The sequence below is a fragment of the Chlorocebus sabaeus genome, chromosome 15 (genome assembly GCF_047675955.1).
Source record: "Chlorocebus sabaeus isolate Y175 chromosome 15, mChlSab1.0.hap1, whole genome shotgun sequence".
Classification (NCBI taxonomy): domain Eukaryota; kingdom Metazoa; phylum Chordata; class Mammalia; order Primates; family Cercopithecidae; genus Chlorocebus; species Chlorocebus sabaeus.
Window position 1 is genome coordinate 56,292,600 of NC_132918.1, and position 13,829 is coordinate 56,306,428.

General features: G+C 52.1%; 1 protein-coding gene across 4 annotated transcripts in view; it reads left to right on the top strand.

Annotated features, from left to right (window-relative positions):
- The first annotated feature begins 1,355 nt into the window (after positions 1-1,355).
- KY (kyphoscoliosis peptidase) overlaps positions 1,356-13,829 on the top strand; it is a 50,573-nt gene continuing 38,099 nt past the window's right edge. Inside the window, exons 1-3 of one of the 4 annotated variants that reach the window (XM_008009062.3) lie at positions 1,356-2,256; positions 5,539-5,601; positions 9,645-9,707. In XM_008009062.3, coding sequence (XP_008007253.1) covers positions 1,944-2,256; positions 5,539-5,601; positions 9,645-9,707 — 439 coding nt within the window. In that variant the 5' untranslated portion in view covers positions 1,356-1,943. The remainder of the gene's footprint in view (positions 2,257-5,538; positions 5,602-9,644; positions 9,708-13,829) is intronic. The other 3 variants (XM_008009063.3, XM_008009064.3, XM_008009065.3) reach the window with 3 other exon arrangements.

Below are 13,829 nucleotides of genomic sequence, written 5' to 3' on the forward strand. Positions count from 1 at the left end.
GTCAGAATATCCTTCTCCAGAGGCAGTTCTGGGAGGGGGCACCAGAGTTTGCGAGTTCCTAGCAATGACACTTTCCAGCAGGAGAGCAGGGGTTGGGAGATGGGAATGCAAGTGTAAGGAAAAGAGACTTCAGCTCCCCCCACCATCACCACCACTCAGACCCATCCAGCAACCAGGGGTGCTGCACACCGGCTTCTCGTTGGTTTCAGCACTTCAGACAACCTGACACTTGAAGGAGTTAGGCAACACTGACTGGCGCAGGGTAGCTGGGGGAACTCTGGGACCTGAGATCTGCCTCAGCAATCTCCAACACCCCAAGAGCTTTGCGTAATTCATAGTTCTTACTTCCCCAGCCACACAGAGAGCAAGTGTTAGCCAGCCTCCCAGCGGTGGGTGGGTGGGTGTGTGTGTGTGTGTGTGTGTGTACCTGCACACATACAGATAGGACAAGACTCACTTTAGCAGAAGGAAACCTGCCTTGGGAGTCACCCATCTCCACTTGTCTGTCTATGGCCTCAGCTCTCTGGGGACTCCAGTTCAACATTTCTGGAAGCCAATAACCTCTCCTTTCATCAGATGCCCAGTGGGTGAGGTGGGGGCAGGGTGGCAGGGGGCGCTGGTAATGCAATGAGACAACAGACTACATGCGACCAAACTGAGCCACTGTTATTGGGGGAAGACCTTCAGAATCTCAGGGTGTGGCTGTGACATGTCTCCTGCTTCTCTGCTCCACCAGTCACTTCTCACTCCCTCTGTCCCTTTACTCATCCTTAAAATGAAGTAAGGGTGAAGTATTTCCTACCTACATGTGAAGGTATTACCTACCATGTGAAGACCACTTTCTGTACACCAGGTGCCTTATATTCATGCCATTCTCACAAGAACCATGTAAGAAATTTTTACCAACCCAGTGATAAGGGTAAGAAGGTGGAGGGGAAATGGCTGGTCCAAGGTCACACAGCCAGGAAGTGATGGAACTGGTACTGGAATGCAGTCTGTGTGACACTGGCTTCTCCAAGGAGGATCTGGGAACCCTCAGGACCATGCTACAAGGTGGGGTCCATACACTCCAATGTGGGGAGGGCTCCCAGAGCAAAGGCCTCCATGTGGGGGGCATTTATTAACAGTAGAAACTCGAATTAGAGGAACGCCCCCAGCAGGGTGGGCCGTTAGTGCCCCGGGGTACCAGGCAGAAGCCTATGTAAACACTCCTGAGACCTACAGCCAAACCCCTGCTGCTGTTGGCTGGGCAGGCCAGGCCGGGCTAAAAATAGAAGGCTTCTCAGGTCCAGCTCCCTGTGCCCCAACCTCCTCCTCTCCCCCTCCCTCCTTCCCCACAGGGCAGGAGCCAAGCTTCTAGAAGGAACAGAGACTTTAAGACTTTCGTTTCAGATCAAAGAGGATTGTTAGCTTGATACTCAATGGGCATGTTCCAAGTTCTGGAGGGGCCGTAATGGGGGGGAGCTCCTGACTCCAAAACCCCACCCAACTCCCTCCTAGGGAGAGAGCTGTCAACCTCCAAAACCCACCCCGGGAACGAGGGAGGTCGAGGCCAACACTTGGCCAATTTCTGCACATCTTGCAATTCAATCTGGAGCCCCTTTGCTGTCTTTCTTTTCCCTGAACCTACTCTCAATGTTGACAGCACTGTGCGATTTCTGTATTTGCCAGAGGCTTCTCGTGGGAGGTGGGCTCCGGGCCCTCTCGGGAACCCTCCGGAGACCGTGGGGATGAGGCAGCGCTCAGCCAGAGAAGTCCTGGAGCCCAGGACCAGCGCTTCAAGTGCACCGAGCGGGAGGCAGGGGCGCAGGGAGGGAGGCTCTGGACCGGCCGCCTCTGCCGACTATGGCCCCGGTGCAGGTCAAGGCTTGGGCCTGGGGATTTCCTTTCAAAGGTGACTTAGAACTGCTTCATTAGGGTAGCGCCCTCCCAGGAGGGCCCTAATGGCGTGTTTGGCAGAGTCAGCGAAACGCGGCGCCCTGCAGCTCCAGCGGCGGGGGAGCGCCCTCTCCCGCGCCCTCGCCCTCTCCCGTGTGGGGCAGCTGCGCGCACGGGGCCATTTGCAGCGCAAGCAGCCTAGTGTGCGGCCGCGGCGCCCAGGTCGGAAGGGAGGCGGCATCATGGAGCTGAAGAAGGACATCAACGCCGTATCTATCGACATGCTGCTGATCGTGCACTCGGAGAAGCGGCGCGCCGCACAGGGTACGCACTCAGACCAGCAGGCGGACCCGAGCGCGCTGCTGCAGCGCCGAGGAGGTAACGCGCGCCCGACCCGGGTCCCCGGGTCCCCCGGCACCTCGGCCTCCTTGCCACAGGGTCCGCCCGCCGGGGGGCGCCCATTGCTCCCCCGAACGAGGTCTGCGAGCCGGACCCTCTCCCCCATGGCTGCCGTCGCTTCCCCGCAGTGGCACCGGCGTCCCGTGGCAACGCGCAGTCCCGTGGCAACGCGCAGCCCCGTGATTGCCCCAGTTTGACTCCCTGTGCAGGCCTGTGGGTGCTTCCGTCACCCCTGGGAGTCTTTTTCCTCCCAGCCACTCCCTGACGGGGAGAGCAAGACTGGAAGATACCCTGGAGGAAGGCGGCCAGAGTCTCAGGGCTCACTCACGGGTAGCAGAGGCCTGCTCCCCTCCCACAGCACACTGCAGGGCACAGGGGACGCTGGGAAACCTTTGTGCTGAGTCAGGCTTTGAGATGGGGAGCTCCCTGTGTGGCCCTGCACAGTTTACAGCCTCAGTTTCTCCTTTCTTGAGCCTTTCTCCTAGCCTTCTGTAGATGGCAGGCATGAAAGGCGTAAAAGGAACACAGGTTTGGATAGGGTAAGATTTGAAACCTGCTGTCTCCACTTGAACTTATCCATCAATTTTACTTGTCCTACATATTTTCTGGGTAAATTTATAAATTGTAGATTGGTAAAATAAAGTGACTGTTTACAGAGTGATTGTGGAAAGCAGGATCCGGGCCTCTCTGTTCTCCAGACGACAGAACACAATGTGAATAGAGTACAGATGGATGATAAGGAAGGTTAAATAAGCCCCTGAAAAGCCAGAGAACCTCAGGGTCCTGGATGGCAAGCTGTCTCCGAGGCTGGTGTGAGGATGCACTAGGCGGACTGTGGGCCAGTTCTTTAGAAGTTAGGCCTGACAGTCCATGCAGGAGAATGACTTCTGCCTCTCTCCTCCCCTCCAGCTCTGGAGCTCCTTGGAATTCCTGCTGCTGCTCTGCCCTTGGTTCTTCTGTCCCCAGAGCCTCTGTGCGCGTTGAACATCCACCTTCCACCTGCCTTGCTAAAGTAACGCTGCTGTGGATGGCCTTGCCACTACCAGCCACACAGGCTAGAGCTGCCTCCGGAGCCCTGGGGACTTCTTGGGAAGGCAGGCAGGAGAAAGAAACAGAATCTAGAGGGCTGAGTATGTTGACAGGCACTCTAGTCTCAGGGCTGATTCCTGACTGAAGCAGGAGTTGTTTGGATTCATTGGCTCTTTAGTTCTCAGACCTGCTCTTGGGAGAAGGGGAAATGGCCTGTCCAGGGTATTTGTAGTTAGAAAATCAGCAGAGGGCATCAACTTCTTGATAGAAATGAGACTGCTCTGAATACATGTACCACAGTCCAGAACGCCTTCTCCAGTGTGTGGTGAGGCCTAGTTCCAGGTCAGCCCACAAGTCCCACGATCCTCTCTGATCACGTCACTTCTAAAGACTCTGACACTAGAAAGGGCAAAGAATGCAGAGAAGCCCAGGAAATACCAGGCATCAGGACTGCCCTGAGAGGTGCCCAACACCTAGCACAAACTCGCCATGACTCCAGACTAATGTATGCACACTTGTGACTGTGACAGAGGAAAAAAGACCCCTAATGGCTGGGCCCTTTCTGCTGAGCTTTTTCTCCAAATATTTTCCTGATGGCCATTTCTCACAGATGCTATGAATGACAGTGTAGAGATCTCTGTCACTTATTCACAACCAGAGCAGAGAAGAGGGAAAGTGCATGACTTTTGATGCCTGGTGGGCAACAATGATATTCAGGAGACCCCAGGGTAAGCCAGCCTGCAGACCCCCTCCTCAAAAAACAGCCTAAGGGAGGAAAATACCCAACAAGATCAGCTTGTTCCAAAGCCTCCAAAGATCTAAAACAAACCCATGCTCACTTCCAGGTATCTCCTCCTTTCTCCTCCGCACTCCAGGTCCTCCACTGGAGAGTGGATCTTCCTTGGCTATGTAAAAGAGGGCCTAGGCTCCATGTCAGAAAAGATCAAAGCTCAGTTATTGTTGCAATGAAGAGGATGGAGTAATCTGTAACCAGTGGCCCTTCTGCTGGTGGCCTTGTGGAAGAAAAGAGTCAGGGGGACAAGAAGGCAAGGAGAGTGTGGACAGGCTAGATCACTAGGAATTTGGGCTACAGAGCCAGCAGATGTTCTCTCCCATTTCTGTAAGGCATCCTCCCAGTCATTTCCCTAGAACAGTTCTTCTCCAAAACATGCCTGAAAGCCCTCAACTCCTATCAGAAAGTAGAGTGCATATATTCCTGCGGCAGTAGAGGATATAGCCTACAGCTGCCTGCAGCAAGACCCAATGAGTTTTGAAGTCTCAGGCCTTATCCCAAAAATCTATGTGATTTGTGTATTCTACTCCATAGGTGTGTCATGAGAGTTCCAAGTGGTAAGTCACTGGCACTGGCTATGGGGGACTCTGCAGAAAAGAAGGGTGTTAAGAAAGGAGTGGCGGCCCCTGAGTGGTTGAGAGGGCTGGAGAATAAGACTCAAGGCTGAACTTCCAGGAACAGTGCCATCAGCAGTACCACAGAGCTGGTCTAGTGAGGAAACCTCCTCGGCCACCAAGGAGCCCTGAATACTCCTTCCGCGCCAGAATCTCAATTTTATTGCAGCAGCACCCGCTGCCAGAACGTATCCCCATGCTGTGCCAGGAACTCGACCTTGCGGCTACCACTTGCAGCCGCAGCCAGAGTGAGAGCTTTCCTTCCCTTCCCTGTTGCATCACCAGGTCCCAAGGCAGAGTGAAACACGGGTACATCAGATTGGCCATGGCTAGGCCATACGTGTTTACCCTCTAGCTGCAAGGGAGGCCAAGAGAACTGGCAACTGTCATTTTCTGTTCCCATTGGGATTGATGGTCTTAGCCCACTCCTCCCACTCTATATCAAGACTCTAAAAGTGAGTGATTCACCACTTACAGAAATAGGCAGGCAACATGGATAGCAAATGACTTCTAAAATAATGCTTTCATGTGTATGCAGAGGAGACGTGGAAGTGGAAAATGGGCATCTGTACTACAAAAATTCTCCCCAAATGATCCTGATAACCAACCCCACTGCCCTTGAAAACTGTTTTAACACTTTTTAAATGTTTTGAATTTTGAAAGTTGCATTCATTTCCTCAGGGGCATCTGATTCATGGGTAGCCTCTCTCAGATTCCAAGAGAGCCAAGATCCACCTGCTCTACCATAACCCAGATAAGTCTGCAACTGGCACATCACTCTTTTGCCCTGGGTCTCCCGCCTCAGAGAAACTTGTTATTTTGCAGGATTCCAAGGCATTGGAAATGGAGTCCGAAGATGGCAGAAATTAGAAGGAAATGACCTTCACGGTAAATTATCTTTTTCCTTTCAACCTATAGGATTTAATACATTGAATAATAACTGGAAGGATTAGGTTTCACTCATTTGAAGACTGGCCCTAGACATCTAACCACTGAACAGAAAGTGGCTGCTCCTGACCCAGCCAGGACTCTAGGACCACTGTGACTGTGGGAAGTGGTCCCTGGTGTCAGGTCCCCTGCTCTCCTGGAGGCTATGGCTGAAGAACAGGAACTTGAGTACCCATTTGTTTGCTGGCTGAGCTGTAGGGGAGGACTTCACATCCCTTGGGATGGTGAGGTTTGAGTGTGCTCCTATGAGAGGCAGCCATCTATGTTTTGAAAATGTTTCCCAGCAGAGAGGACAGTGGTCTGCCTTGGGACGGAATGACTTGAGGCCTGAGAAGATGCCACTCAAGGGTTCTATAGCTTCCTGCTGGCCTGGACCCAAAATACAATAAGAAGTCAGCTTCCAAAGCCTCTTTTTTCTGGTGCCAGGCAACTGCCACCCCAGGCCCAGGATCTCTTTGGGAACACTAAGGGGCCAACTATAATAGGCTTTATTCTATTCCCTTTAGAGTTCATTAGCCCAGCCTCCAGGGACAAACATCAGGGACATTGCACAGTGGGCACATGAGGGTTCTAGTAGAGACCAAACCTCTACTCCCAGAACCCCAGTAGAGAACTCCATCCACCCCCAGCTAAGTGAGCCCTGGGATCAGATGACTGGTTTATCAAATGCCAGTCTAAAGGAACCACCCTCCATGACACAAATGGGGAAATAGGATTGCAGATGAATAGGACTAAACTGCTATGTTCTACCATCCTTCTGACAATAATGAAAGGGAAAGATGAAGTTCTAAAAGTGAATTCATTCACTCATTCTGTCCACAAATGCCTAGAGTGCTTACTTTGTGCCAGGCATGAGTCTAAATATTGGAAATGAAACAGTGAAAAAGACAACCAAGAACACTGCCTTCAGGGGAGCTGTGTGAAAATGATTGGAATTATAATGCACTGCAGGTGAATCTCCACACCCTGGAGGTGAAGAGTGTTCCTATGTTCCCTGCCTTTGGTAGGAGTCCTCAAGACACACCCTCCACCCCTACCCTGCCACTGCCAGGGAACCACCCCCTCTGTGACCTAACCTATAGACATGCATGGGTGCAATGGCTTCCCTGTAACCTTGCTACAGGGGCCATCAGTTGGTAGACATGCCAGCTTTAGCTCTACTGAAGTAGACACCAAAGCTAACAAAACTCTGCTCTGGGCTATTGAGAATTTTGATAAGAATCAGACCCCCAGAGACCTGTTAGCCACAGAAATGGCCATGCAGGGCATGGAAGGTATGCATGCTCGGCCCATGTGTGAGTGGGTGAGCGGGCAAGCAAGCCACAGGTGGAAGCAAAGAAGCACAGCATCCTTGTTGGTTGCGGCTGTCTCATACCTTGCCTGAGTTGTCTGACACTCATCTTAGGGCTTCTCAGGCATGTTATTACATCAGGAGAAGATCGAAATATACTGAATTCATTCTATTTTTACCATCTTCTGGGTTTCTGATTTAGGAGAAGGTTAGTGGAAAAATATCACAAAACACAAAGTGACACATTGACTATTACAAGACCATTACAAGGCTCTTGTAAAAGACATGAAGTGAGTCTTAGCACTATGTGTCAGCTGATAGAAGATGATTAAAATAGTTCTTGCAAAACCACCATGAGAACTGGGAGTTTCAGGTACATGCAGGGCTGGAGAGAGGCTCTACAGAGGCCCTGAGCCCAGAAAAAATGACGCTTTTACCATTCCACCAACATGTGTAAAGCAAAATTTCATTTATTTTTCAAATGGTACGTTTACATGCATGCAGAAATCAAAATTAGTTTCTTTCTGTGTTTTCTGATGCTGAGATTCTGAGTGCAGGTATTGAAGCTGACCTTTTCTCATACCTGTCTTACCGGTGCCCAAGGCACCCAGCCCTGGTAACCAGCAGGCTGCCCAGCCCTGGTAACTGGATGGCTTCCATCTTAGAAGGAAGTGACTGATAGCATGTGCTGGTGGAGTGCACACAGACGCTGCTGAGCATGGGGTTGATCCAGAAGGGCGCATATTCCCCCTCTTGCTACCCCGTGCACTGCTTGGGCTGGGGCATTGGCAAGGTGCTGAGACTAGAGAGCTCCAAACTTTTCGAAGCAGCAGGTGTTTGGGCCCAGCCACCTCCTCACTCCCGCCACCCCACCCCGATAGCTTGCCCAGCAACGGGCTTCCCCTGCTGTGATTGGCTACTTTCCTTGGTCCTGGACAAAGTCTGCCTAGTAGCACAGGGACTGACGCTCCACAGCTAAAGGGAAACCAATTGTGCAGCCTTGACTATAAATACCCCACAGCAGCTATGCCAGCCAATCACCCTCCTTGAGGATTCCCTTCCCGGATTTTGTTTCCTCCCTCAGCCAGCCGAGGCACTGCCAGCTGTGCCTGCAGGAGGCGGCCCTGGCTTCCCTGTCCTCTCTTGGTCTGGGGCTCCAGCCCCGCATGCCACATCACCCTGTATTGGAATACACAGTGGACCTGGCCCTCGGCTGACTAGTGTGGGGCTCAGGGACTTAGCTGGGCCTGTTCACAGGAGAAGGCTGGAGCAGGCAGGCTTTCCAGGGCAAGACCCTGTCAGGTGGATCACAAATCCAGCCTGGCTCAGTACCTCACCCCCTACCTTGATTGGCTTCTGCGTGGGCCCAGGCATGGGAACCACTGAGTGGCTCATCTGCACAAGAAGAATCATCTAAATGGACCTGTTCAGGCCAATGCCCCAGAGGCATACTTGTTTCCACACTGAGGCACTGGTCCCAGTGGTCACCTCCAGTGACAAGCCCACTGCAAGCCAGCAGGAAGCTATAGAGAGAAGATGGCAGGCCGGGGTGGTAGTGGTGGGTGAACCTCCAGCTGCCACCATCCTCCCCTTGCCCAGCCTTTCCCCCACCCCTCTGAAGCAGAGGTTCAAGGGCAGCCTCACTAAGAGCAGGCCACAGCAGCAACTGTAAAGAAGGGAGGAAAGGTCATGCTTCCCGTAGGAGGGCAAGTAAGCCTGTGACCTCCCACTTCTTGGCCAATGGCAGGAACTAGGCATCTCTCCATGGCAGCCTGACTCCACTAGGCACTGAGGACAACTCTGTGTCCCAGGGACAGAAATATCCCAGCATGTGGAGAGAATGTGCGTAGAGTGCATGCCCTGCAAATGTTTGTGAAACAGAACCAAACTACACATCATCCCGTCTCCTAAGCTGCTGCTTCTCATCAAGAAGCAGGAGGCTCAGCCGGGCGCAGTGGCTCACGCCTGTAATCCCAGCACTTTGGGAGGCCGAGGCGGGTGGATCACGAGGTCAGGAGATCAAGACCATCCTGGCTAAGACGGTGAAACCCCATCTCTACTAAAAATACAAAAAAATTAGCCAGGCGTGGTGGCGGGCGCCTGTAGTCCCAGCTACTCAGGAGGCTGAGGCAGGAGAATGGCATGAACCTAGGAGGTAGAGCTTGCAGTGAGCGGAGATCGCGCCACTGCCCTCCAGCCTGGGGGACAGAGCGAGACTCTATCTCAAAAAAAAAAAGAAGCAGAAGGCTCAACTGGGAGTCAGAAGACCTGGGGTTTAAGTCCCAGGTCAGAACCTCCCAGCATGCTCCACAGAAAGGTGTGAAGATCAGTGAGGCATCTGTGTATGGACAGTGCTTTTGAAACTGTGCCCGATGACACCAAAGTTGGGAGTTATGGCTACAAAGACCATGGAAGACTGGTAGCCTGTTCCAGAAGAAACCCAGCGTGTGCTGGCACATGATAAGAGGCACAAGGGGTATGTGCACATGGGCTTCCAGGCATTTGTCTCCATGCACAGTGTCATTGTGCTGGTTTGCACATGTGCAAACTGTGAGGGTGCACACACATTTAGGCCTGGGGATGTGCTTGGCCCTCGCCAGCCCACCTTTCCTGCAAACACATACAGCCCTTTGCTCTGCCTGGGGTAAATTCCCCAGTGGTCACTGCAGGCCTCTCTGTCTTCCTTAAATAGAAAACTTGGTGGAGAAGCAGCACCCTCAGCAGCCCCAGGTGATCACTTCCTACGACAGCCAAGGTAAGTGATTCACTGCTAGCCATGACTTCCCCTGCAGATGTGTGCCCAGACCTGATGCTCTGGCCAGTGACAGTCTGTGGAGCTCAGACTATGGGGAGCAGGGTCCTCTCTGCGCCCATGGGTTTTGGAAAACCCTTTTCCTCTCCCTGTGTCTCACGGGAAGCAGCAAGAGGCTGCACAGTCTGAGTCTTCCCCTCACCATGAGATCAAGAAATAAAGCCCGTGGGCCTCAGAGCCCGCTGCTGTCATCATCTTCACTATCACTGTCATCACTATTCAACATTCAACATTCAGCATTTGTTGAATGCTAACCATGTGCCAGACTTACGCACTTATTCTCATGTAAATTAAGCTTCACAGTAATCCTGTTTACCATCCTCACATTACAGATGAGTAAACTGAGGCTTGGAAAGGCTGTCATGTGTCCAAGATCACGTGGCCAGCAAGAGTCAGAGCTGTGCAGCCTGACCCCCAGCAAGGCCTCAGCTGTTAACCTTCACACATCTCTGCTTCCTCATCTCCCCTGGAAACCAGTCTCCCTCCTGCTGGCTCATGGCATCCAAGCCCTCCCTTGTCCTGACCCATAGCAGTTATTCAGCCTCTCCTGCTGAGACTGAGCCTTCCCAGGGCATCCTACCCAGTGAGTTTGCCACAGCAAGGCAGAGTGAGAGGCACCTTCGTTGGGAGTCCTCACTTTTTGGAGACAGGCTCTGGGGACTCGGGGAAGACAGGCAAGAGCATCACTGACTTTACAGTTGACTGGATCTGAGCACATGACAAGACAGAGACAGGAGGGCTCCACAGCAGTGGTGGTGGGAGGCCAGGTTAGAGAGTCTCACTCCCACCTTGGTTAACTGCTCTGCATTAAATACTGGGCCCTGGTGTCTGTGTGCTCTCACAGGCTCAGCCGTAAGAGTTCATCACGCTTGCTCTGAGAGTTGATGTCCTAACCTGCAAGGAAATGATCTGATCAAATTCAGAGGCAGTGACTTCCCCCATGCCCCACATGAAGCAGGGGGACTCTGGAGGCCCTGGAGGAGTGGAACCTCTCAGGGAATTGCTCTCTGAAATACAGGTGGACCAGCTTCTCTAGAGGAAGGCGCTGGCAGGTAGCGATGAAAGGCCAGCCAACGGGGGTTACCAGCATGGGGGAGCTGGCTCTCCTCACAGTGCAGGCCAGTGTCCCTTTAGGCCAGAATTCCTGAGAGTGCAGCTCTAGGACAGGCCTTAGAGACCTCTGTGGGCCCAGCAGGACCTGCCACCAGCCCTAGAAACCACAAGGACAAGCCCATATGCTGTTGCTTCTCGAAAATGAACTCAACTACACATGGCTCAACACAAAAAAAGGACTCAAGAGATATCTGGCTCTAATAAGAGTGGATTAGCACCACTTACCTCACTTAGTGAAGAAGACAGACAAAGGCCGCTGTCCTTGTGGAGCTGACATCCTAGTGAGGAGACACAGACAATCCTGACAAGTCAAACACCCTGATCCAGATAAGGCATGAGGGGAAGTGAAGCAGAAAGGATGATAAGGAGTGTATGTGGGAATGGGGGTCTGTGCAGGGGTGTATATTCATTTCCTATAGCAGCTATAGGAAATTTCCACAAATGAGGTGGCTTAAAATACCACAGATTTGTTCTCTTACACTTCTGGAGCCCAGAAGTCCAAAATCTGTTTCACAGGGCTAAAGTCAAAGTGTCAGCAGGGCCGGCTTTTTATAGAGGCTCTAGGGGTGCCTTCGTTACTTGCCTCTTCCTGCTGCTAGAGGCTGCAGGCCCACCATGGCTTGTGGCTGCCTCACTCCAATCTCCGCTTCCATTGTCACATTGCCTTCTCTGCTTATAAATAGCTGAATCTCCCTGTGCTCCCTTGTATAAGGATATGTGTGGTTGCATTCAGGGCCCAGCCAGATAATCAGGATGGTCTCTCTATCTCGAGATCCTTAATTTAATCACATCCGCATAGTCCTCTTTGCCGTATAAGGTAACATTCACAGGTTCCAGGGATTCTGGCATGGATATCTCTAAAGGTCATTCTTCAGCCTATCCCAGGGGACAATTTAAAGTGGAGTAGGTGAGAAAGATCTCACTGGGAAAGTGACACCTAAGCAAGGAAAGAAGTGAAGAACAAATGATGTGGGTATCTGGGGAAGGGCTTCCAGCAGAGGGAGCAGTGAGCGTGAAGGCCCCGGGGCAGGAGCGTGTCAGCGTGTTCAAGGAGCAGGCAACTGTGCTGTGGAGAGGAAGGGAGGGGCATGGGCAAGGTGGGGGTAGCAGGAGAAGAGCCAGAGAGGACACAGGGCAGAGCTGGCAGGGCCTGGGAGGCTTCTAATCTGAGTGTGATTGGAAACCATTAGATGGTTGTAAACATGACAGCCTCCAATGCGTAGAGAATAAACAGAGGGTTTCCAAGGTTGGAAGCAAGACAACCCTTAAGAGGCATCATGATAATCCAGCAGGAGATGTTCCCCCATGGTGTGAATTTGGGGTATACGAGAACGAGAGGAGTCAAGGCTTGGGACCTGAGCAATGGGGAGGATGAAGGTGAGGGAGATGCAGGAGGAGCAGGTTGGGAAAGAAACATGAATTCAAATTTGGCTTTGTGGAGGCTGGTGCCAGCACCTGCCATTTTGGAAAGCAGTGGCCAGGGAATCGTTACTCCATGTGCCACTTTCTTATTCATCACATGAGCCTTGACAACCTTTGGGCTCTGTTCTGAGAACCACACCAGCCCCCAAAGAAGCCTTCTTGGAAGCTCTATCACAGTAATAGCGGTGACCAGAGGCAGGACACTTGGTGTGTGCCAGATATTAAGCTAAGCCCCTCTCATGGCTCACCTCATTTAATCTCCACACCCACCTTCTGTGGAAGGTTATCATCCTCATTTTACAGATAGAGAAGCTCGGAGAGATTTAAATAACTTGCCTGAAGTTGCACAGTTAGCACATACCAGACCCAGAAGTGGAACCCATGTCTGTGTGCTCTCGAAACCGGTGGGCTTAACTACTCCACCATACTGTCCCTTCCATACAGGACAGGGACCAATCTGGTGGTGTTGATCTGGGTACAGTACCCCCACCCAACCCCCACCCTCAACGTGCAGCCTAAGGTTTCAGTCTGAACTCATTGCTTGGAATGCTTCAACATTGTCCCTCCTCCTCAGCCTCTCTTTCAATGATAGACTTTATGCAACAGGTGACAAATGAACATTGGAATCCTGGGTCAGGGAAGGGGCTTTGGAGATGGATCTGTAGTGGGTGTGTGGGTTGAATGAATGGAAGATGGGTAATCACAAGGAGCCCCTGCAAAGGACATTTTTTTTTTTTTTTGAAACAGGGTCTCACTCTGTGGCCCAGGCTGGATCACAGCTCACTCCAGCCTCAAACTCCTGGGCTCAAGTGATCCTCCTTCCTCAGCCTCCCGAGTAGCTGGGGCCACAGGCGAGTGCCACCACATGGCTGGGTTTTTGTTTTTTGTTTTTTGTTTTTTTTGGTAGAGATGGGGTCTCACTATGTTGCCCAGAATGGTCTCAAACCCCTAGGCTCAAGCGACCCCCCTCCCTCAGCTTCCCAAAGTGCTGGGATTACAGGCATAAGCCACCATGCCTGACCCCAAAGGACATTCTTGGGGAGTCAGTTTTCTGTTGGGGCTTCTGTCCTCGAGGTCATCAGCCCTTATTCCCATGCAAACACTTTGTAGAGTAGCCTTCTTTGATCATGCGTGCACTGGGGTCAAAGTGCCATGTTTCCAGACCTCAGACCTCCCTGTGGAGCTCCAGCCCATAGAAGGAATCATGAACGGTCCTTTGTTTTCGGTTCCTAATGGAAGCCAGGGGCAGGGCTGCCAGTGATGACCTTCACCATGCACACCAGCAGATGTCTAGTCGCAGCCTTGAGCTCTGGAACACTAGCTTGTCATCTCACAATAAGAGCTGCTGAGTGGGGTTTTCATGCTGTGTCTGGCAGTACCCCCTAAGGGTGGTGTTCCAGCATGTTGTACAGAGCTGGACAGTCCCTGTCACCATCTAGCATGCTCGTTCCTGGGATGTCACTGCTCTTCGCTTCCTGACTACTGCATCCTGGGTGGAATCACAGCATGTCTCTGTTGAATACCTAACCA